The following is a 27,141-nucleotide window of genomic DNA, read 5'->3' on the forward strand; positions in this document are numbered from 1 at the left end:
AAATATAAGAAAAAGACATTATCTTTGAAACATATTCGTTCTTCTGACCACTTGCTGTAGTAGAAATATTTCTTGCCAAAGGAGTAAAGGAACACCAGTGACAGTTAAAGTAAAAAAAAAAAATACATGAAAAATTGAAAAGAATTCAACTGTTATTTATGTGTATTCCTAGTTTAAATCTTAAGGAAAAATATTTAAGACATGTTGCTTTTCCGGAAGTGGACATTTGCGCAGAATGACTCCAGGGCTAAGGAAAAAAAATGTTGGTTCTTATCTGATGGAAAATGTATTTTGTGGAACTGCAGCTGACAGCAGCCTGGTCTGATCCAGTGTAGATTACATTGAGCAACCTGAGAACAGCCACCTGTGCAATGTAAACAATGTATTACAGGGTAATCCTGCAACAAACACACCCTGTGGTTACCTGTTACTCCCCGTAAAACCAAAACAACTCACGTCATGAAGAAGCTGCCAGGACGCCAAGAAAAACACATGACGTGAAGTGAAAATTAGTTTATTGATGCTTTATGTACCAAGAAACGTTTCTCTGATTCAGAAGTAGGTGGAAAATATAATTTTCTTGCAGTTCATCATGTTGTATCCTACAGAACATGGAGTCATGCTTAAGAAGAGAGGAAGCACTTCAGCTCGGCTGCCAACACTCGTCGTTCAGCCTCACATTCATACAAGACGCTGTGGTCCCGACTCACACAAGTCCTTGTCATAGGCTCCTCTTAAACCATCCGATGGAGCAGAGGTGTGTGTGTGTGTGTGTGTGTGTGTGTGTGTTTGCAGACCTGCAGCCTGTGTGTATTTACATGGAGCATCCTGGTACCAGCAACACACAGTCAGAGTCAGGAACAGCAGAAGCAGCATTCACCTTGTCCCTACTTGATTTGTTTGTTGCTTTCCATTCAACAACAACAACAAAAAGACGACTGCCTGGCTATTCTACTTAGTAGAAAATTTTGATAGTATAAAATGAACAAACGTTTTAAGTAAAAAAAAAAAAAGATATGCAGTTAATAGGCACATGTATAAAACTTATTTATACATTTAAAACCTTGTCGCCCACTGAAGCTTAAAAGACAAATATAGTGCTTTTATCTGAACTGTACAATAATCATTCCTGCAAAATAGTTGTACATGGAAACAGGCAAGTTATACTAGTAAAAATATAAAATGCTGAAAAAGCACTATACATTTGACTTAGGTAAATATGTGCATGGTCTGCAACAACTAACCAGCTACAAATCATTTGATATCAGACTTCTTCTTTTTTTAATATTTATATAATTATAGCTTCTTGCTTTTTAGTGGTAGAAAATGTTAGGAAACCTTTTTGGTCACATACCCAGCTTGTGGTTGGTTTGTTTGACATTCCTCATCATTCAGTTAAAAAGGTTTAAGCTGAAGTTTGTTAACATGTTTGGGAGAAATTAGTGAGGAACAAAAAAAAGAAAAGAAATGGGATGTACAGTTTGAACATAGATCATGATTGGCACCTCAGTCAGCATCGATTCCCTCGAGGTCACATTCAGTGGTTGTTGGCGTTAACACCATGTGACATGAAGAGCGTTGCGCTGTCAGTATAAAAAAGGTTTCAGAGTTCTGTGATGATGATGAACTTTATGCTACATAGTTTCAGCGTACAGAGCTGCGACCTCAGCACACCGAGTCGCTGTTGAGTGGCAGCTTCCCACTGCGTCGGACCTCCTTCTCCTTCTTCTCTCTCTGCTTCTCCAGTTTCTCCTGGGCCTTGCGCATGTCCTTCAGCTTTTTCTTGATCGTTGAACGGTCGCTCTGACTCGACACACCAAGTGCCTGAAGGAAGTGCACACATTTAGGAAAAGTAGGTAAGTAGGAGGTAAAGTAAGGCTGAGGCTAATGTTTTTCATGACTTATTTTTCTGTATTTTCTTTTCAGTGGGGAATATTCACATAGGTTATAGGTTGGAGCAAATACAGTTGATCAAAAGTGTGACGCATTAAATAACAATGACTATGATGATAACTATGATATGTCTGCTTCTGGCCATTAGGGGGCAGTCACAGTCCAACAACGCCTGACTACATTACAACTTACCTTCAGTTTGTCACTATCCAGGTGCAAGAGCTGCTGGCCGTCGACTCCTTTAGCCGTGAATTCGGGTGTGTACTGGTCCATGTTCATGCCCATCAACCAGTGACACACCTGTTGATTGGTCCATTCAGAGACAGGGCGGTTCTGCCACTGATACTCTTTCCCTGTGGCCACTGGCTCATCGTCCAACGTCTACACAGGATAATACAAACACACAACACAACAGTATAAAAGTGAGTACACTGTTGCTTTAGGGAGAGGATTTTGTTAAAAGTATGTTCAAGACTCTGAAACCCACCTTGTGGTTTTTATTGTGTGTTGTATGTTGTACAGTAAAAGACAAAGAGCGCTACCATAAAGACTACAAAGGCAAAATAAATATGGTGGTTACCTATAACCAATAACTAACATGTTACAACACATGTTTTCCAGTTCAGTCAAAAAATGGAAGCTGGAAGGCCAAAATAAAACATAGTGTATCTCTCTAACAAAACAAAAAAGATGTATAGAGCTGATGAGCAAACCTGCGTGCAGTGCACAAATTCACCAAGCTAGTGCTGAGAAAACAAACGTGCAATAACAGCAAAAACATCAACATTCCCAAATATATGTCAATCTATGTCTTCAAATGTTTCACTGAGAGACTGAAAAGAAATGACTTAATATAGAAAGTAAATCAATAAATGAACAAAAACACCACTGAGCAGGCAGCAGAGCAGTCGACATTGTTCTGTGGTCTGTCAAAGCTTGTAAAGAACATGAAGCGCTGGTTGACAGCTCTAACAGAGGCAAAAGTACAAACTATTAACATCACAGCTGACTTAAGAGAAGCTAAGCCACAAGACTTGTGAGACAAAACAAAACAGCTCTAACACATGCAGCTCTCTTCTAGTCGCTCTCCATTCACGGTTTAATCTCAGCTATGAAAGGGGGGGAGGCTCAAAGAGCATGCTTGAGAATGTCCCCTTTCAGCTGCATCAAGGCGTCCCACACAGCTTTTGTGACTGTGCAACAAGGAGAGCACTCACCTCGCTGGAAGAGAAGATTAAAGTGTGTGAGCGCCCAGACAGATTGGGTTCAGCAACTAACCCAGAGATGTCTGAACTGGGACTGGCAGCGTTAGAATCATCTATGACTGAAAAACTCTGGAACAAGTGGAAACAAGGAACGCATTTACTAAAGTCACACAAGACCAAACAACAGTTCTTTGCTAAGAGAGGCAAACAGATATCACACTTCAGCTGTGGGGAGGGGGAGTTGTGTTTCTTAATAGGGACTCACACTATGATAAATGAATTAAACTGATTACAGTGGCAGTAATCCAGGTCACTGATTTAGTGCAATCAGTGACCGTGGATCTTCGACATGTGGAAGGAAGGGAGAAGATCGAGTATCTACTACGAAGGTGAATAAAACTCAAGCCAATCCACCACCAACTGCCCCGTCATCTTCTAAAAACTACTACAACTAACACTACTTCTAATAAAAGAACACACACATAATACACACTTCAGGTATGGGGTAATGTTTTTAATTTAGTCAAGTAAGTCGATTGTAATAGATTGATAGATTGATTGATTGATTTGGTGAGTGAAATGTTTTAAATGTAACAAGAGTCTTAGAGTTAAATCATGGCTTGTTTTTCCAGACCAATGTGGGTTTAATTTGGAGTAAGATCTACAGGCTGTTGCACCAGCTATGTGCAGTTTAATTTCAACACATTGTGAGAATCAGACTATAAAAACAGAGACTGCACAAAGAAAAAAAAAGTTAGTTACACCAGAGCAGTTAGAGACACAAACCTCGGTTCAAACATCGATTAGCTGATGCAACAAGGCCTAGAAACCACTTATTTTTGGCTTTGTAAGCTTCCTCTAATACAAGCCACAAGGCTTTCTTAATGTAAATAAAGGGAAAATTAGACCATATCAGTTTCCTGTGACACTACCACATACCCACTACAAAAGCAACAGTGAGTGATTGATTGGATGCAGCGAGGTGAGAAATTATAAATCACAGCTCTGCATTTGTTAGTGATGCTCTAATGTGTCATCTAGGATCAAAAGGTAAAAACAAAAGTGTGTATACTGTACCAAATCTAATGAGCGACTGAATAAAGAAGACCAGGAGAGATTTGTCTGTTTAAAGGAAACACGGTTCAGTGAGATAAACGTCCAGGGCAGCAGAGCACTGACAAAATAGCCATAATGTAAACAGCAAAAGAACCAAAGCCATTCTCTTGGTCATAATTTCTCTTTGGTTCACCTCATGTCTTGAACTCATTAAAGCAGATTCATGGGAACATCGGCCCGACCGCAGCCTGCATGACAGTTCGCCAAGCATTTCAGTAGATGCATTTGATGTGTCACTATTTGCAAACTTATTGAAAAGCCACTGGATCCTTCCCCTGCTCGCTCTGTCTGATGGTGAACATATGGATCCAGTTATTTTAGCCTCTGCATGGCGTTGCTTATTTTTGACGACAGACATCTGTAAACTGCCTCCCGTTATGTGTCAACCAGTTTTACCCTTTCAGTGTAGCCAAAAATACACTGCGATTATGAAGGATAGGCAATAGAGGCATCAAGCTCATTACCCGACTGATGTTACATCTCACTCATAAAGAGCAAAACACTACGTAGTTAACACTTGAACTCTGTGCCGGACACTTACTTTCCCACTAAATTAAGAGAAGGTTACGTACCTTATTCTTGCGTTCGTGACTTTGCTCACTGCTGGTCTCAGTCGTAGCGTACGGCAGGCTGCTGCTGGAGGAGGAGGGCTCCCTGTCTCTGTCCCTGTCCCTCTCCTTGTCTCCAAACCAGGTGAAGGGCATACAGGTAGGGATGGAGGTCATTGAGTCTGCGGGAGACAGGTTCCCTCCAGACTCCTCCAGTAACTCTGCCGACCCCCTGCAATTACAGAAAAAAAAGATACAGGAGATACAGAAGCGCATCTTACATATGTGAAAACGTAATATCAAATCCTACAAGTCTTTTTTTTTTTTTAAGTTGGAAAAATGCCCACAACAAAGCCAAAAAACCTTTAAATACAAATCACCAAATAAATATATAATAATAGTTATATCTGATATTAGTAATACCGTACCTGCTGTCCAAAGATGCTCTCATTGCCTCCTTGTCATGTTTTTTCCCTTTGCCACCTGACTTCCGGAGGCCACTGTTTTGATCATTGGTAACATTTGTTCAGTTAGTATCAGATGGCGAGAACCTCCAGACAAACTACTACATACTTCATTCTGTAGAGACCTACCCAAAGTCTGGAAATCGTCTTTTAGTTTTTCCTCCTGATGAAGACTCATTTAACTCCTCTGGAATGAAACCATAATTATCAGTCTCAGTAGCAATGTGAGGGAAAACCTTGCTATTGCAACCATCACATTTGAGTGTTGCGTACCTTTGAGCTCTTTGTTCTTGCCTTTGGACTCTCTCTTCTTGACATTGCGCATCAATCCCGAGGGGGACTGCGGTGAGGAACTGTCTCTGAGAGGAGACAGAGAAGGACTTCCGATGCTTTCGACGCTGTCTCCCTGAGACGGTGACAGAGACGGGCTGCTGCAGAGCTCCTGCCTACTCCTGGATACGTCTCTGGCTTCACCTGGATTATCTTTCTGCCCATTCCCAGGATAGCAGACAGACACTGGGAGGGCCAGGCTCTCCTGAATGGACCTCCTCCTTCTGGGAGATTCTTGCTCCTCCTGCTCATCCTCGTCTTCAGTTTCCTGTGGAGACAAAGCTAATTATTTACAAGGACAATGCACGGAAGAAGGGATAAGAGATATTTATATAACAGAAAGCCCTGCTGTTCAATTCTAATTAGCTGAGCTATATATTCACATATACTACATTGAACACCAAAATTAGGCTGGAAATGAAAGAACAACATTATATTATTACCATATAAATACATTTAATATATCATATAATTTTGTTTCAAAGGTACGTTGTTGTTCTGCAACACTAAAAGGCATTCAAGGATGTTCCCTGTTGTAATTTAGAACAGCTGTGGGTATCAGCTTGTGTATGTAGATTAAGTAATGTAACAGAATCAGCTGCTCTTGGCTGACCTGAGAGTGACTCGAAGCTACAGTGAGGCTCTCCTTGAGTTTAGTCCGAGATGGAGGTTGACGTTTGGCTTTCTGTGCCAGCAAGCCTTTCTCTTTGTGAGCACTGGTGTCCAATCGCTCAGTCTCAGGGACTAACTCGATCCAGGTTTGGTCTACAGCAGAGAAAAAAAAAAGAAAACAAATCCCCACCAAGTAGAAAGTTACATTATTACAGCTTCAATCATTCACCTGGCTGGACTCAATGGAGTTAATCATGTGCATTTGTGAATGTTTTACAGATCACACAATAAAAATGTGACGTGTACTTCCAGTGTGAAGTTAATTTAAAACAAATAACCCTTTGTATCCAGCAGTGAGTCATCAGACTGTGTGTTGGTGGCTGGGCCAGGGCTGCTCAGTCTCTCCTCTGCAGCAGAGTCCTGAGTGCTCTGGTGTTGAGCACCTGAGTCTCCTCTGGACTCCAGAACAGCTATCTGTGGATAAACAAACACCAAGGCTCATTTCAGTGTCTCTAGTAAGTCTGCTGTGCACAGTATAAGCACTTTTTTTCCCTTAGCCGGAGTCTTACCCTGTTCTGTAGGCTGTCCAGCTGCTCCTTGTACCACTTGTCTTTTTCATCTAAAGTTTTCTTCAGCTCCTCCTCTTTCTTCACAAAGTCTATCTCTCTGGGGAGGAAACAAGGAAATGTGGTTTCCCATCAGTACTGTAACTTGTAAACATGCTCCATTTAATGTGATAATCACCAAACTATTTCATAGTACACAATCCCACTGGCACATATCCTCCTAACTAAATTACCAGAGTTTAACATTGGTTTAATATACATTTGTGCTTTGAAAGGAACTATAGATGAAAACACATGGTATACTGGTAAAGTGTGAAAACAGGGAGAGCAAAATATATTTTTCATTTATTTCCCCAAATTCCCCATAGACATGAATAATTACACATAAATGAACATATGAAGGGGCGGTGCGTGGCGCAGTGGTTAAAGCGTCCGCCCCATGTAGAGGCTACAGTCCTCAACGCAGGCGTCCCCGGTTCGAGTCCCGTGTCGGGCAGACCTTTCCTGCATGTCATTCCCCCTCTCTCTGCCTCCCCCCTTCCTGTCTATCTCTACTGTGCTATCAAATAAAAAAAAAAAGGCGAAAAAGCCAAAAAAAAAAAAAAAACTAAATGAACATATGAAAAAATGTTGCACTAACTTTCCTTTTGCCTACTTCTCAATGCTTCTAAAGCATCAGATGATTTAATACCAGCGCATAATTCATAACCACTGTCCCTCTCAATATCACAAATTTGCTAAAACCACTAAATCCAATAGCAACAGGAAAGTGTTGTGTAACTCCGGACAGACTCACTTCTGCTGGTAGTCCTTGAGCAGCTTCTTGGCCTTGTTGTACTTCTTGTCCAGGGTCTCATACTGGGCCTGAGTCTCAGCTAATTGTTCATTCACAGCCTTGCACAGAGCCTGGGCCTCCAGCCAGTAATTCTCCAACTTCAGGATTTTATCATTGCTATCTTCAATCTTTTGCTCCAGTGCAGACTCCCTGGCTTCCCATAATGATTTGTCCTCCTCTGATGCCTTTAGCTGTAAGGAGATGGTTCACATGTTCAGTAACATGTTAAACAGATTTTTTTGCAGGCAGTTATTCAAGGCTGTGTGCTCTTTACTGCTTTAAATAATTAAAAAGAAATAGGCAACACATCGAGTCCACATGTGGAGCATTATCCATATTTTTTTTAACAGCTAATAGTGTCAAAATTTCACATCTTCTTATCAAGTGTACTACCTGCCAAGAGGCTATTAAAACACATGTATTCAAGCAAAAAACAGTGGGGAAAAATACTCTACACTTCTTACATGTACTGAATATCCTGACAATGAAAAAAATGAGTCAATTTCCATCATACCTTCTCATTTAGTTGATTTATCTCAGCTGTGGCAATGCCGTGTTTGAGCTGCAGCTGAAAACAGGAAAAATAAATAAATTTGGTCCCACCCAGTATGTTATTGAATCTTGTATAACCAAAAAATAAAACTTGTATGAACAAAATACAAAAATTTTGATTTCGATTTGAAATCAAATAAGACTTAAGGTCATGGGGCGTTTGATACCTCTTTGAACTTGAAGGCCATCTGAGAGTTGTCCATGTTGGAAGGCAGGAAGAAGGCCTCCGAGTCAGGCAGCTCAAACACCTCGACATTTCGCCCTGGAGAGAAGTTGGAGCCCAGAATCCTCTCGTCATCCTGGTCCTCGTAGTGCTCCTCCTGAAATAGGATACCGCACATGGCATCACCTACTGCAAACATGAACACACCCAACAACAAGCCCAGTGGCACAGTCCACCACCCTCTGGAGGGAACATTTAAGTTACATCATAAGCAAATAACCATGGTCTGGCTTCTGGTGAGCCTCTGCACTAATTTGGCAATACCTGTCTGTACCATGTCTGAGTCACAGACACACACTAACAAGTACAACACACCTACAGTGCAAACATAGGCATTTTTCTAATAATAGCACCACACTACCAGTAGAAACTGTGTCCACTTCTTCACTAAAGGGTTTCAACTTTTCATATTAGTTTGCTCCAGTGACTCACATATACGTACAGTATATTACTCTGCTCAGTCTCTCTATCATAATGATGAAGGCTTGTGGCTGCTTGGACTTCAGAAAGCAAACATTTCACAACTCTGGCACACAGGCATCAGGTAAGTGAGCACCTTTTAAAAAGGCCAAATGGTGGCACATGGTGACACATGACTTACTCACATCCTGCTGCTCATTTCCTGATTGTCCCAGGTGGGGTTGGACTGGGCACAGCAAAAAGGCTACTGCTGGATAATCGTAAATGGCATTCGATTATCCAGCAGCAGTGGTAATTATCACTGAAAAGATAGTCCGGCTTAATCATCAGGATGTGCCTGATCATCACAAAAAGTTAATTGATCAAAGGTTAATAGTTGTAACCAGCTCTGTAAGTCATGCACAAGGAAATCACAACCATCTCCTCCACCCATCCCATTTAACATACTGTACTTATGTGTTAGAGCCGAGTAGAAACTGTCCAGTCAACTCACCTCCTCTGTGGAGTGTTCGTAGGGATCGTCCATGTGTTGTTGCTGCTGCTGGTTCTTTTCCTGTTCCAGTGTTTCGCTAATGAGGCGAGCCACCTCACTTTGTGTCCCTGGCTTCTCTCGTCCAATCAGGAACCTTTGTTTTTTTTTTTACAGAGTGCAACATCTTAGTGCCCAGTTTAATAGAATACTTTACATGTTACCAGGAAATGCCACACAGCAGCTTCTGTCATGTTTTACTCACACCACTGAATAATGCAAATTCTAGGATGCAGTTTAAGCCCGACCGCGTCACGTGTGTGTACATTTCATTTGCCTATAAAAAAAAACATTAACATGCCGCCACACTTTGGGTTTGTTTAAATTCTCTTTCACCTGAAAGACTAAAAACAGACTATTCATTTGTTGCCTCTGGATTATCAGGAAACAAACTGACTCAACTGTTTACCAGTCACTGTGACACAACAGTGTATCGTTTGCGTCAACAGTGAAATCTGTTTTTTTTTTCTAGATAATGGAGGAGATGGAATTTGAGCTGACCTGACGGTGCCTTTTGTGTTCTTCAGGACTGTAGCAGCAAACAGTTGGGTGACACCCACCAGACTGATGCCATCCACCTCCACTATCTGGTCGTTCACCTGTATGCTAGAAAGACAGAAGACAGAGATTGAAATGATATATTCAGAATTTCCAGCTGAGAGTTATGCACCACCATCAGCAACAAAGTATAGCTGAAATAGATCTTCAAGTAGGTGACCTCTAGGTAGGTAGGTAGGTGACCCCAAAGACCCCTAAACATACAGCAGCCTCAATGCAGCTGGGATGTCTGGGAAACAGTAGAGACACCATTTTCTATAGATTCCTAATGAGGTTATAAATGTGATTATTTGTCTTTTGTGGGAGGAGGAATTCATACCACGTGACATTAAAAATCGTTGTGGTGCAGTGTGCAGAGAGAGTGTGTCATGTTTCTGGTTATACACAAAAATGACTAGAGAGTGACTCTTGTAACAAAATGTAGGGTTAAGCAAAAAAAAAAAAAAAGGGGTGGGGGGGGATTTTACTGTAACTCACCGTCCATCTTTCTCAGCTGCTCCTCGCTCTGTGATAGTTTTCACAAAAATACCAAGCTTTTCCAGACCCTGGTCAGCTCCCACTCCCATTCCTATGATACTGATGCCAAGCCCATTGTCTCCTAAATTATAGAGAGATTATAACAGTTAAATTTCACACATTTAATACTGTGAGCAACTGCAACATAACTAGATGAAGATCACTATCTGTGAAAGAACCTTCATGTTAATACAGACCACATCATTTGATATCACTGACTGACAGTCATATCTTAAATTGTTAAAATACACCAAGTCACTGCTGTTTGCCCTTCAGGCACCTTGGTGAAAACATGCTGCCACCCCCACCCCCCACTCTCACTAGTTTTTAAGACATATAGAAATTAATAGGAATTAATTGTCAGCCTAACTAAACTCACCTTTCTCAATCTCCACAGGGAACACATCCATCTTCTCCACTCTCTTCTCCAGCTCATACTCTGCAGATGCTGCCACTGGGTCCACATCATCATTTCGACGATCATAATCCCCATTGGAGAAGGTGCTGAAGACCTGGAACATCAAGGGCATGGCTTCAATACTTTCTATATCCTTAGCAAGAGGTAAAGGCATCAGAATTATGTTCATGGGTGTTTGCAGTAACTGCACAGATACAGTTGTATCTTTTTCACTTTTTTATCTAGGCAAAATTAACAAGGACACATTCCTTGGTTGGCAGAAATTGCATGAACAGGGAGAATTACACTACTCTGTAAGTCTCTCCTTACACCACTGTACAAATCAAAAGCTGCTTAAGGACAGCTTAGCCTTTTTGTTGATAATTCTCACCACTTACAGCCTAATGCTTGAACTTATTAACGAAATAATACCTTATTAATTTAATAACTACATCATATTTTGAAAACGGGGCAAAAATCAAATCTCAGTGATACGAAGCAGAAGATGTATTTCCAAGACACACTCCAGAAGACTTTATGAGTTTTAAGGCTCTGTGAACTTTGCAAGCAGGCCTCACAAAGCACTGGATGTGTCCCAGAGACTGTTTTCTGGTTGGAATTATAAAGTGCACACACGCAATACGGCAGAACATGAGCAGCGTGGAAAGTAGGACACAGCTGGGAAGAACTAAGCAGTGGATGTAGCAAAGATCAATGTTTGGACGAGACAAGTGATGTCTTCGGCCCGGTAAAGTTATAAAAATAAGAACGTTACAAAATAATGAATCCCTTAACCTTCAGTCAACAAGCACTACCAAGTGATTAATTCCAGCCTTAAGGGTTACTGCATAGAGCTGCATTCTGTGCAAGACTGCAAGTCACCTTGAATACCACTGATAGCATCAAGAAGGGATTGTATTCATCTTCCAGCCTTTAGAACACTCCAGGGTGAAGTTAAAGTGAGAACCATAATATTGAGAATAAAATTGATTGTTGGTTTAAAAAAAGAAAGAAGATTAATTCAGCAGATTCCTTCAGGGTCTAATGTCTGATTATGAGTTGGTGACTTGTAATCTGGGTGGAGTGAATATCAAAAGTTGTAGCCGACTAAATTGATCATGATCAAACTGATAATGTGGTTTCACTGTGCATAAGAGGGGGATGGTAATTTTACTGAATAAACTTGCTGATTAGATGAAGTAAAACAGAGGAAAGTGGGGAAAGTAACTAGAGAGGAAGTACATGAGCTGCAGGTAGAATATAGACAAAGAGAGAGAAAGTGTACACGTCTTTATATTGAACTTTTGCTGAGCTTCATTTTCTTTTCTTTTTTCTTTAAACAGGAATACATACATAAGACTGCTTTAAGTGCTCACAGTGGCAAAAAATAGAGCATGAACTCTTTGTCAACTACAACTTAGTGCCTGAAGGAGTGTTTTCACTCTGAGCACATTTTGTTAGTAAAAATTCTTTTTAAATGTTTTTCTGGGAACAGAAGTTTAGGGTTCGATTTCATTTATTTCAAAGATATTATTTTCTGTGGATGAAGTCATCTAGATAACTTGGAGAGTGAGCTTGTACAAAGCATTTCTTTCAAGAGCAGGAACCAGGATTTGATGCGAACAAACCAGGCTCAACAAAGTCATATGTGAGGGTTGAGACAGTCTGCACAATGGAATGACTTGACTAATCATGGCATTTGGTATGAGGATGTATGATGTCATCAAATAGACATTTTCACTTCAGGCAACAGACTCTGAGGTCTAGTTCCTGTAGCATGTCAAGACAGGAGGAGTCAACCACAAGGTAATCTCCCTATCCCCCTCTCTTTCTGTCTCCTCACTACCTTTGGATGAAGTCCAAAACAGTGTAATGGCAGGTTTCCACTACAGACTCACTATGCTGGCTAAAGTAAACTCTTTCAATTTATTTTGTGAATTATGTAGTCTTGTTTCACAACATCATACCAACAGTCATAATGTTATCCCTATGTGCAAATGTTATCAAATCAGCACATGGACAACAGTGTACTGATCTGATACCCCTGCAGGTATCCTCCTTCTGTGCCTCTCAAACCAAATGAAAGATAGAAACTGGCCGATTGTTCACACTGCTGAGGAACTGTAGTATAGGCATGAAAGCTATTCATGATGGAGCCTCACATCTCCATCAACCCAAGTGAATCCACCGTCAGGATCCTCCTCCTTCTTTCTGATGCTGGCATATGTTTATACTCTATGACTCATATTGTACTTTTCCTCCAATGGTTAATGGATTTTAACTCCATCACAGAGGTGATTAAAAATTCCAAATATCCAACACGCTAGGTTTTTGTCTTGCTTTCATCTTAAAACCAATTTTGCATGTCTCTCAACAACAAGCTTGAAAGCACTTCTAAAAATAGGACTGACAAAGCTTATCAACTTCTAATTTAGACAGTTAAAATGGATTCACAGAACTAGAGCAGGCAGAAAATTCATTAAGGATGAAAGATGCCTCTTAGTTTAGACTTTGGAGACTTTAGTAATTAAGGGATGAAAATGTAGGTTAATGGAATATAGGGAGCACCACTGCATCGCATCCTGAGCCCCGGCATTAGCTGAGCAGTAGAAGTGCAGCAGCAGCTCCCCCTCATCCCAAATGTCTGACTCCTCTGTTGCCATGGACTCCCGGGTCTATTTCAAACAATGTTTGGTTGCTGAAACCTAATCACTCAACCACTGTCTTCTTCACGAGAAAGACAGACATCCATCTTTTTATTAACCTTTCCCTCACAAAAAAGCCTAATTCTTACCGTCTCCAGTTATCAGACTAAACACACATTTTCTTTAAAGGTCATAGCTACAACTTTTTCAGTAAATGTATGGTGCAGCAATTGGCTGAAACCAAAACACACAAACAACTGTTGATCAGGCCGACTCTAACAATTCTTTAGACGTACAATTATTATTAAGACCAAAGGGAAATATTATCTTTAATACAGAACAAGGCATTTTGTGTGTTTTTATGTCAATGTCTTCCTTTAAATTATTGTTTTGGTCTGTGGGGTTGTGTTGTGGATCAGACTGTTATGGCATATTTAAATTTTTGATCCAAAGCACTAGCCTTCAGCAGTATGTGTGGTCTTTTCATCCATCTTCAACAACTGCACTAGTCTGCCTTCTCCTATGTGTGCTGCTCGGCTCGCACACACACAGATGCACACATGCCCACACACCCACACCCAAACTGAAACCCTTTCCATCTTTCCCACATTCCCCTCCCCACAACAGAATACCAATGTGGGAAATGAGTCAGCAGCTGCGAGGAAAAGCAAACCAGAGAAATCTCTTGCCAGTGCAAAATGAGGGCTGACCACTGAATTGGGGGGCTCTTCATGTAAGCAGGCCTACAAAAAGACAACAAATCAAAACATGCTGTGAGAGTGAGTTGGGGCAGGGGTGTTGGCCTGGCGCACATCATAGAGTAATTAGGAAAGAAGGCATGGGGCCCGGTTTTTAGATCCTGTGTAAACACACCAGGAAAAAGAATAAAATATACACCTAGTACTTCCTGTAAGCATGCCCTCTGACTTATTAACACTTTGAGTCAATCAATGATCACTCTACAAACTGAAACAACTATGTTTATGTTTAGCTTAGTTTAGATCTTCAAAGTGTTTATGTGCGACTGGCAGCAGGAGGAGGTGGGACCTGAGAGCAGCAGAGCGCGATAATGGAATCAGATATCCAAAAGGAGCAAATATAAACAGGTTGAACAGGTTTGTTTATAAATCGCTCACAAAAGCTACGTTTGTCCTGCAAGAGCTGCTGAAAAGTTTGACACACAATTACTGTCAACTTTCAATGAAAAACACACAGCACTCGCAAATCACATAATGAACCTTTTTAAAGGCAATCACAATCAGCCCAAGACTCATCCCAAGCCAAGCTGTTTAATGAACAGCATTGAGCGGACAGCATTAGTATTCAGACCCATCTAGTCACCCGCCAGCCCAGGTGGCTGGAGGGAACTGGGATCCCGACAAGGGGAGGCCCTCTCTGCTGGTTGGATGAGGGTGGAGTCTTGCCAGACACATTCCTCTGGCGAGCAGAAGACACATTTCAGATAGGAAGTGGAAAGCATAACACTATGGGATGGGCTGGCCAAATAGGCCTCAGTCCAAACATGGAGTATGCCCATTTCACTTTTCGCTAATCACATAAAACACAGATTAAATATCCAGTTGCCAAACTAATACCTTTATTTATTTGTGGTAGCCTGCCACAAAATCAACACTCGCTCCCACATATTCACATATTTATTTTCTATTGTCTGGTCTCTTTCAAATGTAGTCCACCGTCTACAGTGGACAGTATGTTGATTGACCTTGTCCCTCCTCTTTCACATCGTCTATGAACCCATCTGTCATACACAGACTGGGCATCAAGAACACCTGGAGAAATCCCACAACATCAATGGCTGGTGAATATGAAGAAACAAAACTGTCACTCTTTGTCTCTTCACTGCCCCCCACCCCTCCCTCTCCTCTCACAGTCAGCTGCCTCCAGAAATAGAATCCAATTCTGTGGGAAACACTGAACTTTCTGAATTTCTCAACACCACAACACCACTAGGAAGTAGGAACACATGACATGACATGCTTATTTGGTTCCCATTCATGTGTACGACACTGCCTCTCTGACACCTGGTGAAAAGTCTACAGATACTGGACAAAGACCACGAATGTTACTGCAGGCTATCACCAACGTGATAAGAGTGTGCATGCTTGGATAGTGACCTAGGGACTTGTGTGGACAGTACACTATCCATAATGCAAACAAAGAGAGAAATGTTGGATTCTGTCACTTACAATGACCTGTTAAAATCTTCACCACACCCTGTGTACAAGAAGGGACAAAGTGTTGACCAGTAACTGCCAATGTTACTTCCTGTGGCTCAGTGGGGGTGGGGCAAAGCAACAGGTGCAGGTCATGCTTTCACACATTGTTTTCAGTTTGGTTACCTGTCTGACTGAACGTTCGTACATGACACGCAAAACAAAAAAAAGATCCAAGATAACTACCCTGAGACTTTAAGATAACACACACAACACACCTCCAGCTGAGATCATTATTCACTCAATAACTCTGCCATTTGCTTTACTTCAGAGTGCATTTGAATTACAACAGACCTATATACTTAACCATAAGATCTAAGGTTGAACATTTTATCTGGATAAGTCATGCCTGGAGTCACAAATCAAATGTTACAGGCCCAGTTTTTATTTGCCGTTACAGAGGAAACCACCTCTACTGTAAAGGATGAAATATATTATGTAAAGCGGTGGTGAAATATTCATACTGTTCATACAGCCAGAGAGTGTAACAACTGCAGCAGCAATGGGAATGCAGCATTCCAATGTCCTACTAAGGTGTGACTCTCTTATGCAGAGGAATATTTTCTCAAAACACAAGGTATAGAACAATCAATATTTGTTTTCCCCATTAATCTATGCAGTTAAATTTTACCCCCAACAGTGCATACATCATGATGCAACAATAAGTATTCAACAGCAGTCAATCAGCAAATATTGTCCCAGATCTGGCTTGAGACAAATCCTTAACTTTTAGGAATCATTAAATCAGTGAGCAGCAGTGTGCTTCAGTCCTGACGGCCTAAGAGAACCCCCCTTCATCCAAGTTTCTCTTTCAACCATGATAAGGGTGATGTGTGCTGAAGCTGGACATCTCATCTCCTTCATAAAAAGGACCTTTCTTCCACACAGGACAGCTCCTCTGTTCTGAAGACTCAGGTTACGTAGGGGACTGGGGACCTAATCCCGCAGTGAGCCAGAAACACAAAGCACTTCCTCTCTCGTCTAGTTAGCCATGACTCAAGTGCGCTCGATCACAATGCCAGCTCAGACTGGCAGACTGAAGAATCCTCCGGTGCTAGCGGGAGGCTTTTATCAGCCAGGCCACAGGTAGAAATGTGGGGCTGAGGGACATTTGTGTGGCTTAATTGGCTAATACACAATTCAGCGTAACTTTGACCACATGGCCTAATCATAGCACATCATATAACAGCGAACTGAAAAGAATGAGTGTGAATTTTGGACTTGTTTTTCGCTCCTTTTTCACATCTATCACCATTTCTCTGAGGAGGATCATAAAGTACAGAGATAAGGACCTAAAACTGTGTCTAAATTCTTTTTAACATTGTACATACTTAAAAAAAAAAAAAAAATGTTACAAATTTACTCAATACTACATACGGTACTTTTAGTTCAGACAATCTACTACTGAATTTTACATGTACCGTAGATTACATTCATCACCTCTCCAAAAAAAATAAATACTGTAAATAAAATACTGACCAGGCCAGCTGGTTATAAAAGGTAAGATAAGGGTTTTGTGACATTTGGACTCAATCAGATTAACACATAAAAACCTGACCCATGGGGCATCTATGATCAAAACACAAAAGTCAGTCAATCACTAAGGCTCCCAGCGATCAAGTGTGAGGACGTACACCAACACATGAATAAATATCAACACCTTTGCTTCACTAATTTCTTTGCATGTGCATTATAAAGCATGTGTGAGCTGATACAGAGAGCAGTCTAGCATATTGTTGTGAACTAAACAACTGTGGCTATCTCTGTCACAGCTCCATTTAGGGTGGAGGAAGCACACTGTTGTTTGTGGCCCCTCCACTCCAGGTCAGCTTCTGGTCCCCTCTCCCAGGACCCCCTGCCAGGATGACTGGGATGGGGAGGGGGATCCACACCCTGAGATAACAGCACATTTTAATGCCTGGATAAACACTGAGCTGTTCGCAAGCATTGTGGAATGCACTGGAGTGATTTGTTTTCCCCTGCTACTACACACACAAAAACACAAAAATGTTGATTAGATATGGTGATTGTGGAGTACATGGTGGAAGATACTACCGGCACTTCCAACACACCCCATAAAATACCCACTGGCAATGTTTACTGCGTAGGATGTGTGGCAATACCAAAAGAGATACAGCAGCTGTAAAATCTGCAGTGTAACGCCATCTTTCACAGACTTAACTGTTGCATATTTCTTCAAACTCAGCCAATTATTCTGGGAAGGTAAAATATCATCATATTGGTATATCGCTGGTTATGATAAATCAAAACTATTGTAATATTAGTTATTTTATTTCACTTACCTCTACAAACACAATATCTATTCTGTGTAAAGACATACTAAACCACTCAATGACCAGCATGAGGAAATTGAGAGAAAAGGAAAAATACAGAATGTGCCACTCTGTTTTTCATTAAAGATTTATACTCTTCATAAATTAATGGATAATAAAAGTCAGGAACTCCTACGGTGTTAATGAGATAACTTCTCCACGGTCTGCATAAGAAATCATATGGATGGATAAAACCCCTGAATTCCTCATACCCACGTTATAGACATAAAGAAAAAGTCCCCCACTAGTGCAAGACATGATTCATGAACAGAGAGGAACCACTCTGAACAAGTAAAAATACCAATGCAGTGCAATGACTCAAGGGTGACCACGATTTCTTACTTCTAACTCTACAGTCTTATGTTTCACATGTCTCCGTCTCCCTCCTGCCCTCGTTCAGCTGTGGCCCCAGCCGCCCCGCTCTCACATGCCTTTATGCAAAGTCAACAATATTTCCAAAAATATCCCAAATGACTCTGCTACCTACACGCCCCCCCCCAAAATCTTCTCCAATCTCTGCTGATCTTCTGCAACACTGAGTAAATAATGTTGTCTACCCACCTCCTTGGTCACAAAGATTAAATAAACCACAGATTAGATTTTCTTAACCATTTCAGAGCTTGTCAGATGATACAGTGCACACTGTGCACTGGTTACAGCCCACACTAATTTGTCTCGTGTCTGCGAGGAAACACCTAGCTCGCTCACACTCTCACACACACCACTGCTGAGTCAATGACACAGGGATTGAAATGACAGGCCTGTAATGTGTGTTTTTAAGGTGAGCACCAGTAGTTGAGATGTAAACAACGCAACACATAATACTCACCAGAATTGGATCCGTAGAGAACTGGATTTTCCTCCTTGGAGGAGGCGTCTCCTCATCCGACAGACCATCGACTTCATAACACTCATCATAATCCCCATACATTTGATCCTCCTCCTCCTCCTCCTCTTCTTCTTCTTCTTCCTCCTCCTCTTCCCTAAGGACCTGGTCTACATCCCTGTCATCCACAAAGGCTGCGTTTTCAATACCATACACCACAGGGGAGGCTCGATCCAGGATGTTGTGACCTAACTGTTCCTCCACTTCGGCCTCCTCCTCTAATACCTCATCATCTTCCTCATGATTCTCATCACCCTCTTGACTCGCAACTAAACTGTCCTGACGTTTCTGCTCTTTCAACTTAAACTGCTCTGTGTCATCGAGGATCCTACCTTCGCCTGCGGTCTCTACTAACTTCTGTGTCTCTTTTGTTGCACCGTCTGTAACTTTGAGCGGAGAAGTGTTACAGTTTTGTTTCTCTTCTGGAACAGTTCTTTTCAGGTCTGTCGCTGGGTCTTTTGACCTTTGCACTTTCTCCTCCTTAAACACATCATCAGCGACACTTTCATCTTCGTTCTCCTCACTCTCCGAAGATTCATTCTGAACAACTACCAGTTCTGCCCGGACCATGCTCACCCCTCTGGGGTCCACTGATGAGGTCTGGCTGGGTGGCTTATCCCTGGTAGGACTGTGAACCACATTGTTGTCATTACTCTTGGCTTTTTCAGGGTATTTAGCCCTGTTGGTGTTCTGAGAGGTGCCAGCTGATGGAAAAGGCTGCTTTACGTCCCTTGGGGGGGGACTATGTGGCTTGCCCTCATCCCCGCCAACAGATGTCCTGCTAAATCCATCACCAGATGACGAGGAACGCTTGTAGTCATGGCTAATTGGGCTTGTTTGCTCTGGTGAAATGGGTTTGTGAGTGGCATCAGCTGGAGAAACAGACTTGCAAGCTGCATTAGTAACTGGGGTTGTTGGTTTGAGTCCCACATTAGACCCAGAGGATGGCGATTTGTTGATTAAACAAGCTGCCTGGGATGCATTTTTATGAGTGGTGTTTGTAAAAGGCGAAGAGTTAGTGGCTTCTTTGACAGGAGAAGTAGGTTTGTGTACGACGTCCCTTGTTGGAGAGGTAGGCAATAGGTGGTCGGTGGCACTGTGATGTTTAGCAGACATCACATCCCCCTTTGCAGCAGCCGTGTTGTTGTCTTCTGAGTCATTGTCAGCCATGTAATTCTCCAACCTCCTAGAAATGGGTCCTGCATTCAGTGAAACTCTAGACGCATGCTTTTTCTCACCGTCAGGCTTCTCGTCTGTTCTACATTTAGCTGTAGGAGTTTGCTCTGAATTGATAGTGGTTTCAGAGGATCCAGATACCCTCCTTGTGCTTTTCCCCTCGTCAGAAGAACTTCCTAGAGACAAACGGTTCACCACTCGGTTTGGAGACTGCTTTTCAGCTGCAGGCTGCTCTTTGATGCCCCGTTCAAAGAGCTTTCTGGTCACAGAAAACTTCTCAGCCAAAGCCACTTTGTCAATCTCAACATCTTCTCCCTTGGGTGTTTTATCTAAAGTGAGTGAGTCGGGGCTGGTGGCCGTGTTCGAGTTAACTCTGTGTGTGTTGACTGGGAACTGCGGTTTTGGTGGGGACACCTGGGATGCTTCAGCCTTTACAGTCAATTTTGGTTCTTGGCACTCCTGCTGTTGACCATCCATTTGAAGGAATATGTTCTTGATCTTGTTGACCCTTGTCCCAAAAGGCCTACCCCTCGAGTCTTCCCGGGTGTCACTGGAGCCATTTGTATATGATCTGGCAGCACCCTCGGATTTCGGCCCATCAAAGGAGCATTTAATGGCGTGGAAGTCAGACTTGTATGCGTTTCTGTGAGGCGACGCGCTCCTCAGGTTCCTCTCGCCTCCCTTGCCCTCCGCTTTGATCATTTTTCTTGATTATGAGTGCAGCCCGATTAGAGAAGAAGAAGTCGGTTTCGGTGAGAGACAGAAGCTTTTATCCCTCCACTTTACGCAAGCGGTGCCATGGTCCGACGGAGCTTCTGTGGAGCGCTGTTGTCTCAACTAAGCAGCCACAGCCAAATCGCCTACACAGAGAAAGCACACAGCAAAGAACTATTAACTCTTAGCGGACATCATTATCTTATTCCCCCTGAAGACAGTCGTTTGAAACTGGTTTATAATTGAATCCCTCTCTCAAAATTCAAATAAAAACGTCAGTTAGCTATGCTGAGTTAACGTTAACTGTAAAAGTTGGAAGGTTGGCGCGTGCAGCCGTTTGTATGCATTTCGATGCTTATCTGACTTCTGGCCTTTAGCTGGGAGAAAACTATTAACACGGAAAGTTAACTTTAACTTGCTATGAGCTTGCTGCACTGAGTTAGACCGGGTGAATAATGTGTTGTTGACGCTACAGCCCAGACTAAACAGACCGGACAAAGTTGAACTCTGCGAGCCAACAGCCCGAACGTTGGAGCCTCCGTCCGAATTCATTGTGGCATTTCAGTTACGAGCCGTTGGGAATGTGAACAGTAGTCCAACACGCAACACCGGAGCAAAGGTAAACAACTTTGTAAACAACTCACCTCGTACTTGCTTCATCGTGTGTAGGCGCCGAAAGCTCGCCCCCCTCGCCCACAACAACGTCCCGGTTTTTACAGTATCAAACTCGTCCCTTCTTCTAGCTCACCGCCATCATTCCCCCCGCTCCAGCAGCAGCGCTTTCCTGCCTCCTCCTCCTACTTCCAGACCTGTCGCGGGGCTGCGCGCGCACTCAAAGTAGTATTCGGTGCGGCGCGCTCCCGACCGACGAGAACAGAACACACAGCGAGAGAGAGAGTCGGGAGCGCGCACACATTCCAGGAGTGTAACCCACCACTCCAGTCCATTCCCTCCTCCCCTTTCTTTCTCCACTGCACACTGCTGCTGCTGCTGAGACACAAGGAGCTGTAGTAGGACAAAGGCGTGGGAAAAGAGCGAGCTCACTGTACATTAGAGCTCACCTAGACCTCTGCACACAGGCAAAAGTCCACCACACCTAACCTAGGCTACACAAACAACCCAGCAGTCCTCTACTACTCCCATGCTGTAGGCCTACAACCCGCTGCTGTAAAGTGTTTCCAGTTGACATGGAAAAAGGGGGTTTACCTTACCACATTTCCATAAGCCTTTGCAGTGTTTTCACTGAGCCATTGCTGATGTATCTTAGCATTAAAAGCATGCTACACTGATTTTATACATGTTCAGTTTGCTTGTCAGGGAAAGTAGGCCTACTGCTCAGCCTGTAAAAAATTAAGAGGTTGTATAATGTTTTGGCTCTGAATGGAGACGTGCTGATGTCTATTTGGCTTTGACTTGGGACTGAAAGTGTACGGTTTGAAAGACATTGACAGTGAGGGGGCAAAAGGGCTCTAATAAAAGTTGCTATTTGGATTGCATTAGCTGTAAGCTTTATGTTGGCCTTGCTTTGATTTTAACCATGCTTGTTCAAAATCTTGCAATTTCATGGAAGTCCAATACCAAATTGCTGGGTTGCCATTTATATTTTGCTTCCCTTTAAAAGATGTAACACTGCTAATATAGGCAGGATAATTGCCCCAGGCTCAGTTAGAAAAAGTGGGAAACTACCTGGGCCCCAGAAACCAACCTCAGGTTCACTGCAGGCAAAGAGATGGACTGATTAACGATACACCATAAATAAAAAATAATTCTGTGGTCCATCCATGGTCCTAAGCCTGCACCCTATGTGTCTCAAATGGCCCATAATTCTTAAATACACACAGTTGCTGGTAAGGTGAAACCAGCAAGTTTGTTTTTTAACACATATTCACAAAGACATGTCAGCATTTAATACAATAAAGTAAAGATCGCGGGAAACATTCAGAGTTCAGACATTGGTAGATTTTGTCTATCTTTACATCCAGTCTACTGGAAGGTTATTCCACCTAAATGTATTTAATACGACAGTTTTCCTACTGGGAGCCTCAATAAGGTTATTCCACAATTGCTTCTGAAATCACAGCAGATGTGTCACATGTGTCCTGGCAGTGACTGTGGCTCAATATTTGCTTCACATAACACAGTGGGTGAAGTTTATCTACTAAAAGTATGCATGGCCTGAATAAAAATAGGTCAGCATGCAGGAATCCTATATTCTACATACATTTGCTTTTCCGGTGTGCAGTGCATTGTCTTATTTTCAACAAGCTACTTAGTTTCTCATGTATTATGCTGATTTAAGCTGTCAAATTAAAAGACGGCAGGACAGTTTTGCTCATATTTAATATTACAGAGCTGAGGTTAAACAAATAGAACTATTAAACAGACTTGTTCACTGAACTAGATGTATATACTGTAGATGTACTTCAGTGCAATTGAACTTCTCTGCTCCAAAGCTTATATTTACTACATTACATTGTGTGCCTGCCTGCTGCTTTGATTCAGAAAATAAAGAAGCTGATTTCATTGAGATCAGCTGCAAAGATACTGAATGAGAGTAGTCAGATTTCCTTGGTGGCTGAAAACCTACATTGCAAAAATACCATCCAATCAAACTGACCTAGGAAACAGAAGCCAGCTCAAGCGAGAAAAGATATACTTTAAATTCCACCTGTGTGGACATCCACTCAACATTGCAACATTTATACAGTATGATTCTTATGCATTGCTTTAAATCCAAGTTTGCATGTTTATTGGGTCGTGGTATTAAGAGGTTTTGTATGGACATGCATTGGATGTATTGGACATGTTTTGGTGTACTATAAATGTGTGATCATTATGTTCATACATTTTAATATGTAACAATGATTATGTATGCAACTAAATATGTGCAGCATTATGTAACAAATGCAATGTGGGTAGTAATAATTGATACATATGAACCAGACTGTAGCAAGTGGCTTAAGCAGATGGTGATCTATTTATCAGGCATTTTTGTAAGTTGCCTAAAGTGTAATCCCATTTACATTTTTAATTGTACAAAACATGAAATATTGAACCTGCATTTCTTAGTCTTTTGTCTTAGAGGGGACACCCTTTTCTCCTCGATTACCAGTCTCATAAAATTAAATTTTAAGGTAATTTCATTCCATTTGTGGGCTACTATACCCTGTCATATCAACATTATAAATTAGTGTTTTAAAACATTCAAACACGTCTCTGGAAAAAGTCCAGTCCTCTGGCATTTCCTCTTGAGTTATCTGACCTCACATTCCATCAGAGATCTGGTTATCTGATATATGAAGTTTTATATGGCTTCTTATAAGCACTCAAATGTGCATAATTTATGGAAGTTCTTGTTTGCTTACCCTTTACATAATGACTTGTCGTCATTACTCTATTTATTTTTCTCAGTTCTCAGACTGGGAGTCAAACATTTTTTAATAGTGTCTGTCAATGAGAGCACTGTTTTTTAACAGCATTTATTTTGACTGTGGAATTTAAACTTGGCTCTTAAAAGTAAGACTCATGCCTCACAAAACAAAATGATCTCAAAATGATTATGTGACAAGAGAACAGAAATATACCTGTAAAGAAGTTTGACCATGAGCACATTTAGTGTCTTATAACTGAATAGAGTTCATGTCTTCTTACATGCCAGCATTAACAAAATCTCTCCAAATGCACCTGAAATCCTGCTGTGTGTGCATAATAAGGGTTGCATGTGTCCGGGTGTTTACCACTTCCAGCTCGCTGGATCATCCCCTAGCAACTGTGGGCCTAAAAAGCCATATATACTCAGTAAGTGGGCTTTCTCCCAGGAGTAACATGGCACACTGCAACCAAGCCAGTGGTCCCTATAGCAACACTTTAAACAACATTGAGTGAACAAGACAAACCACATGGAAACGGGAGCAGGTGGAGATATCTGGTCTGCGTGGCCAGTGGAACCTTTGAGACAATGTCTCAGATTCAGTCCAGACATGTGGCACAACTAATAACACGAAACTCTTCCTGGTTTTTTTTTTCTATCCTTGCAGAAATGTGTGTTATGTTAAAACACTGCCATATGGCTTTTGCTTTTCAGGATGCCTGTCAATTAAATGTTTTTTACAAGATACTGGATAATTTTCAAAATTACTTGCTGCAGATTACATTCATTCTCAAATTTTATAAATGGAGAATCAAATATGTGTGATTAGGACGTTGGGATTGTTTGTGACCTGGTAGTGCAGTGAAGTCGTAACAAAAGAGTAGTAGTAAAGAGCTGCAGTGCATACTGACATGTTGACATCTGCACACATTGTTATGTGTTGGTCTGCTGCGTGTTGGTGGTATGCAGCGTAACAGGAATGTGTGTTTTGTTTTATGCATGCCCCAGCCTGAGCTTAGTGTTGTATCTCCACTATTTACCTTGGCCAGACAAAGATACATGGTTAAGGGTCACTTATTAAATAGGAAAAGCTTGTCAGTGGACCTTCACTTCATATATTTAGTCAAAACTCAATATTTATGTCTCCAACTTTACCCCAGACAAGGTTTCGTTCTTCCTCTTGCTTCCGGAAAAGGTGAATGCATCACCTTCTGGCCTGATGCCTGAAAACTTTTCTTTCCTTGAACACAGTAAATGCTGCCATCTTGTGGCAAATAGGAGCATAGAATCTTAAACATTGTAAAAGTGGGATATACACCAAGAGCAGTCAACTTGCACCCAAACCCCCAACATACCCAAAATAAAATAAAATAACAAAAAGTAAACAGAAAAAGATGAATAATTTCATCATTTCTATATTCACAATCCTGATTGTTGAACCAGAAGAGTGAATTGGGACGTTTATCAATACCAGTACTGGTACCAGTGTCAGTATCAGCATCAGTACCAGTGCCAGTCCTAGTCCTGAACTGGTTAAGTCTTGAGCAGGTGCCCCATCTGCAGAGGCTACAGTCCTCGTTGCAGCCGGCCCTGGTTCGAGTCCCGAATCTGGTGGCCCTTTGCTGCATGTAATTCCTCCTTTCTCTGCCTCCCCAATTTCATGTCTTTGTCCCATCAATTATAAAAATATACTTATAATATTGCAATAATTCTTTCAGCAATCGTGGTTGTAGTTCAGATGGTCATTAGGCCTCAAGCCAAACCTCCAACAAACTCTTATTTTGCGACCACAAACAAAAGAGAGGGAAAAGGGGAAAAAGAAAAAACAAAACAAACCATAAACTCTGTATAAAGTGACACAAAAGAAAATGTAACAAGAGAAGCACAAACATCTGCACCACTGATCTTTCCATCACAGTTGCAGTTTTTGTTGCCACGGTAGCTGAGAGAGACCAATGACCCTATTATTATGCAGCCTCGTTCTATAAAGCACCATTTTCACAGGGCCATTATAGAAAGGCTGCCGCTTTGATAGGAGACAAGCCATCAGTCCCTGTATAATGTGCTGCAGGAGGCAGCTGGAGTCACTTATACAAGCACCGTTTAATTAGGCATGGATTTATGCAGTTAGTTTGTGTTGTTTGCTTCTTGTTCATATTCCTAATGGGTTGTCATGTGAAGAGTCAATATGATAATAGGCTATGGATGTTCTGGTGTAGAGCCAACCCATAAGGTTACTCACCATCATGCCCTCTGTTTCTCTTTTGAAACACGATGCTGATATCCTGCAGAGAAGTCACTCACTGTGCTGACAGGTCACCCTATACTGCAGTGCACATGTAACCTTGAACATCTGCTCAGTAACTGCAAGGAGATTGAAGGTTGTGTCTTCAAGTGGTTAACATTTTCAATCACATGATTATTTCACATTTCAGTATTCTTCATATGGTTCACTGTTTACGTCTTTCCTTATCTGATTTTTTTTTGGGGGGGGGGGTTCTTTAGACTAATTCAATTCTGCTAAAGTGACTAGTACTGCAGATCTGTGACAAGAGAGCGTGAAAGTCTCAGGTGTTGACAGCAGAGTGAAGACATGAGCTGGAATGAGGTGCTACTGTATCACTTTTAAGATGAAGTGTAGGCTATTTGTAATAGGCTACTGTCACATGAGAGACTAATCACTTGTGACAGATTTACACTTCACTTCATTGGGCAAACATGACCCAAATCAAATGTTTTCAAATTAATGTGATTTTAAAACTGAACTACAGGTTTTCACTGGCTTCACATCCACAATAGCTTATTTATTTATTTATTTATTTATTTGTTTAGTGTGTTAGGCTATCTGCTATGCTGGGCAGGTGAGCAGCAGCAGCAGCAGCAGCAGCAGGAGCAGCAGAGGCGACAGTTTGTGAGTGAAGGCAGATAAAGTGTTGGTCCAGCCCCTCCTCCACCTCCTCCTCCTCCTCCTCCTCCTCTCTCTCCACCACCTCCTCCTCCTCCTCCTCCTCCTCCGCAG

General features: G+C 41.8%; 1 protein-coding gene across 3 annotated transcripts; it reads right to left on the minus strand.

The window, feature by feature from the left end:
• Positions 1-500: 500 nt before the first annotated feature.
• Positions 501-21,563, minus strand: ppp1r9ala (protein phosphatase 1 regulatory subunit 9A-like A). 3 transcript variants are annotated; one of them, XM_085765715.1, is made up of 20 exons: positions 21,397-21,563; positions 18,806-20,898; positions 10,747-10,879; positions 10,329-10,449; positions 9,795-9,899; positions 9,258-9,390; positions 8,289-8,441; positions 8,084-8,137; positions 7,531-7,760; positions 6,738-6,834; positions 6,507-6,642; positions 6,170-6,321; positions 5,500-5,824; positions 5,356-5,413; positions 5,191-5,262; positions 4,787-4,994; positions 4,176-4,220; positions 3,111-3,227; positions 2,086-2,274; positions 501-1,824 (listed from the first exon to the last, which is right to left on the minus strand). In XM_085765715.1, exons 2-20 carry the CDS (start codon positions 20,738-20,740, stop codon positions 1,666-1,668), a joined length of 4,422 nt encoding a protein of 1,473 aa, XP_085621841.1. In that variant the 5' UTR covers positions 20,741-20,898; positions 21,397-21,563; the 3' UTR covers positions 501-1,665. The 3 variants fall into 3 exon arrangements, with proteins under 3 accessions (XP_085621841.1, XP_085621842.1, XP_085621843.1); XM_085765716.1 differs by lacking the exon at positions 4,176-4,220; XM_085765717.1 differs by lacking the exons at positions 3,111-3,227; positions 4,176-4,220.
• Between the last annotated feature and the right edge of the window lie 5,578 nt (positions 21,564-27,141).

The sequence above is a fragment of the Trachurus japonicus genome, chromosome 21, assembly GCF_045865225.1.
Source record: "Trachurus japonicus isolate A0001 chromosome 21, Traja_1.0".
NCBI lineage: Eukaryota > Metazoa > Chordata > Actinopteri > Carangiformes > Carangidae > Trachurus > Trachurus japonicus.

Bases quoted from the DNA above. Each gene is read 5' to 3' on its own strand.
- ppp1r9ala (XM_085765715.1), bottom strand. From the start codon at position 20,740: ATGATCAAAGCGGAGGGCAAGGGAGGCGAGAGGAACCTGAGGAGCGCG. The intron at 10,880-18,805 runs GTGAGTATTATG...TTGATGTTCCAG, and splicing joins TCTCTACGGATCCAATTCTG to GTCTTCAGCACCTTCTCCAA. The intron at 4,995-5,190 runs GTACGGTATTAC...CTGTAATTGCAG, and splicing joins AGAGCATCTTTGGACAGCAG to GGGGTCGGCAGAGTTACTGG.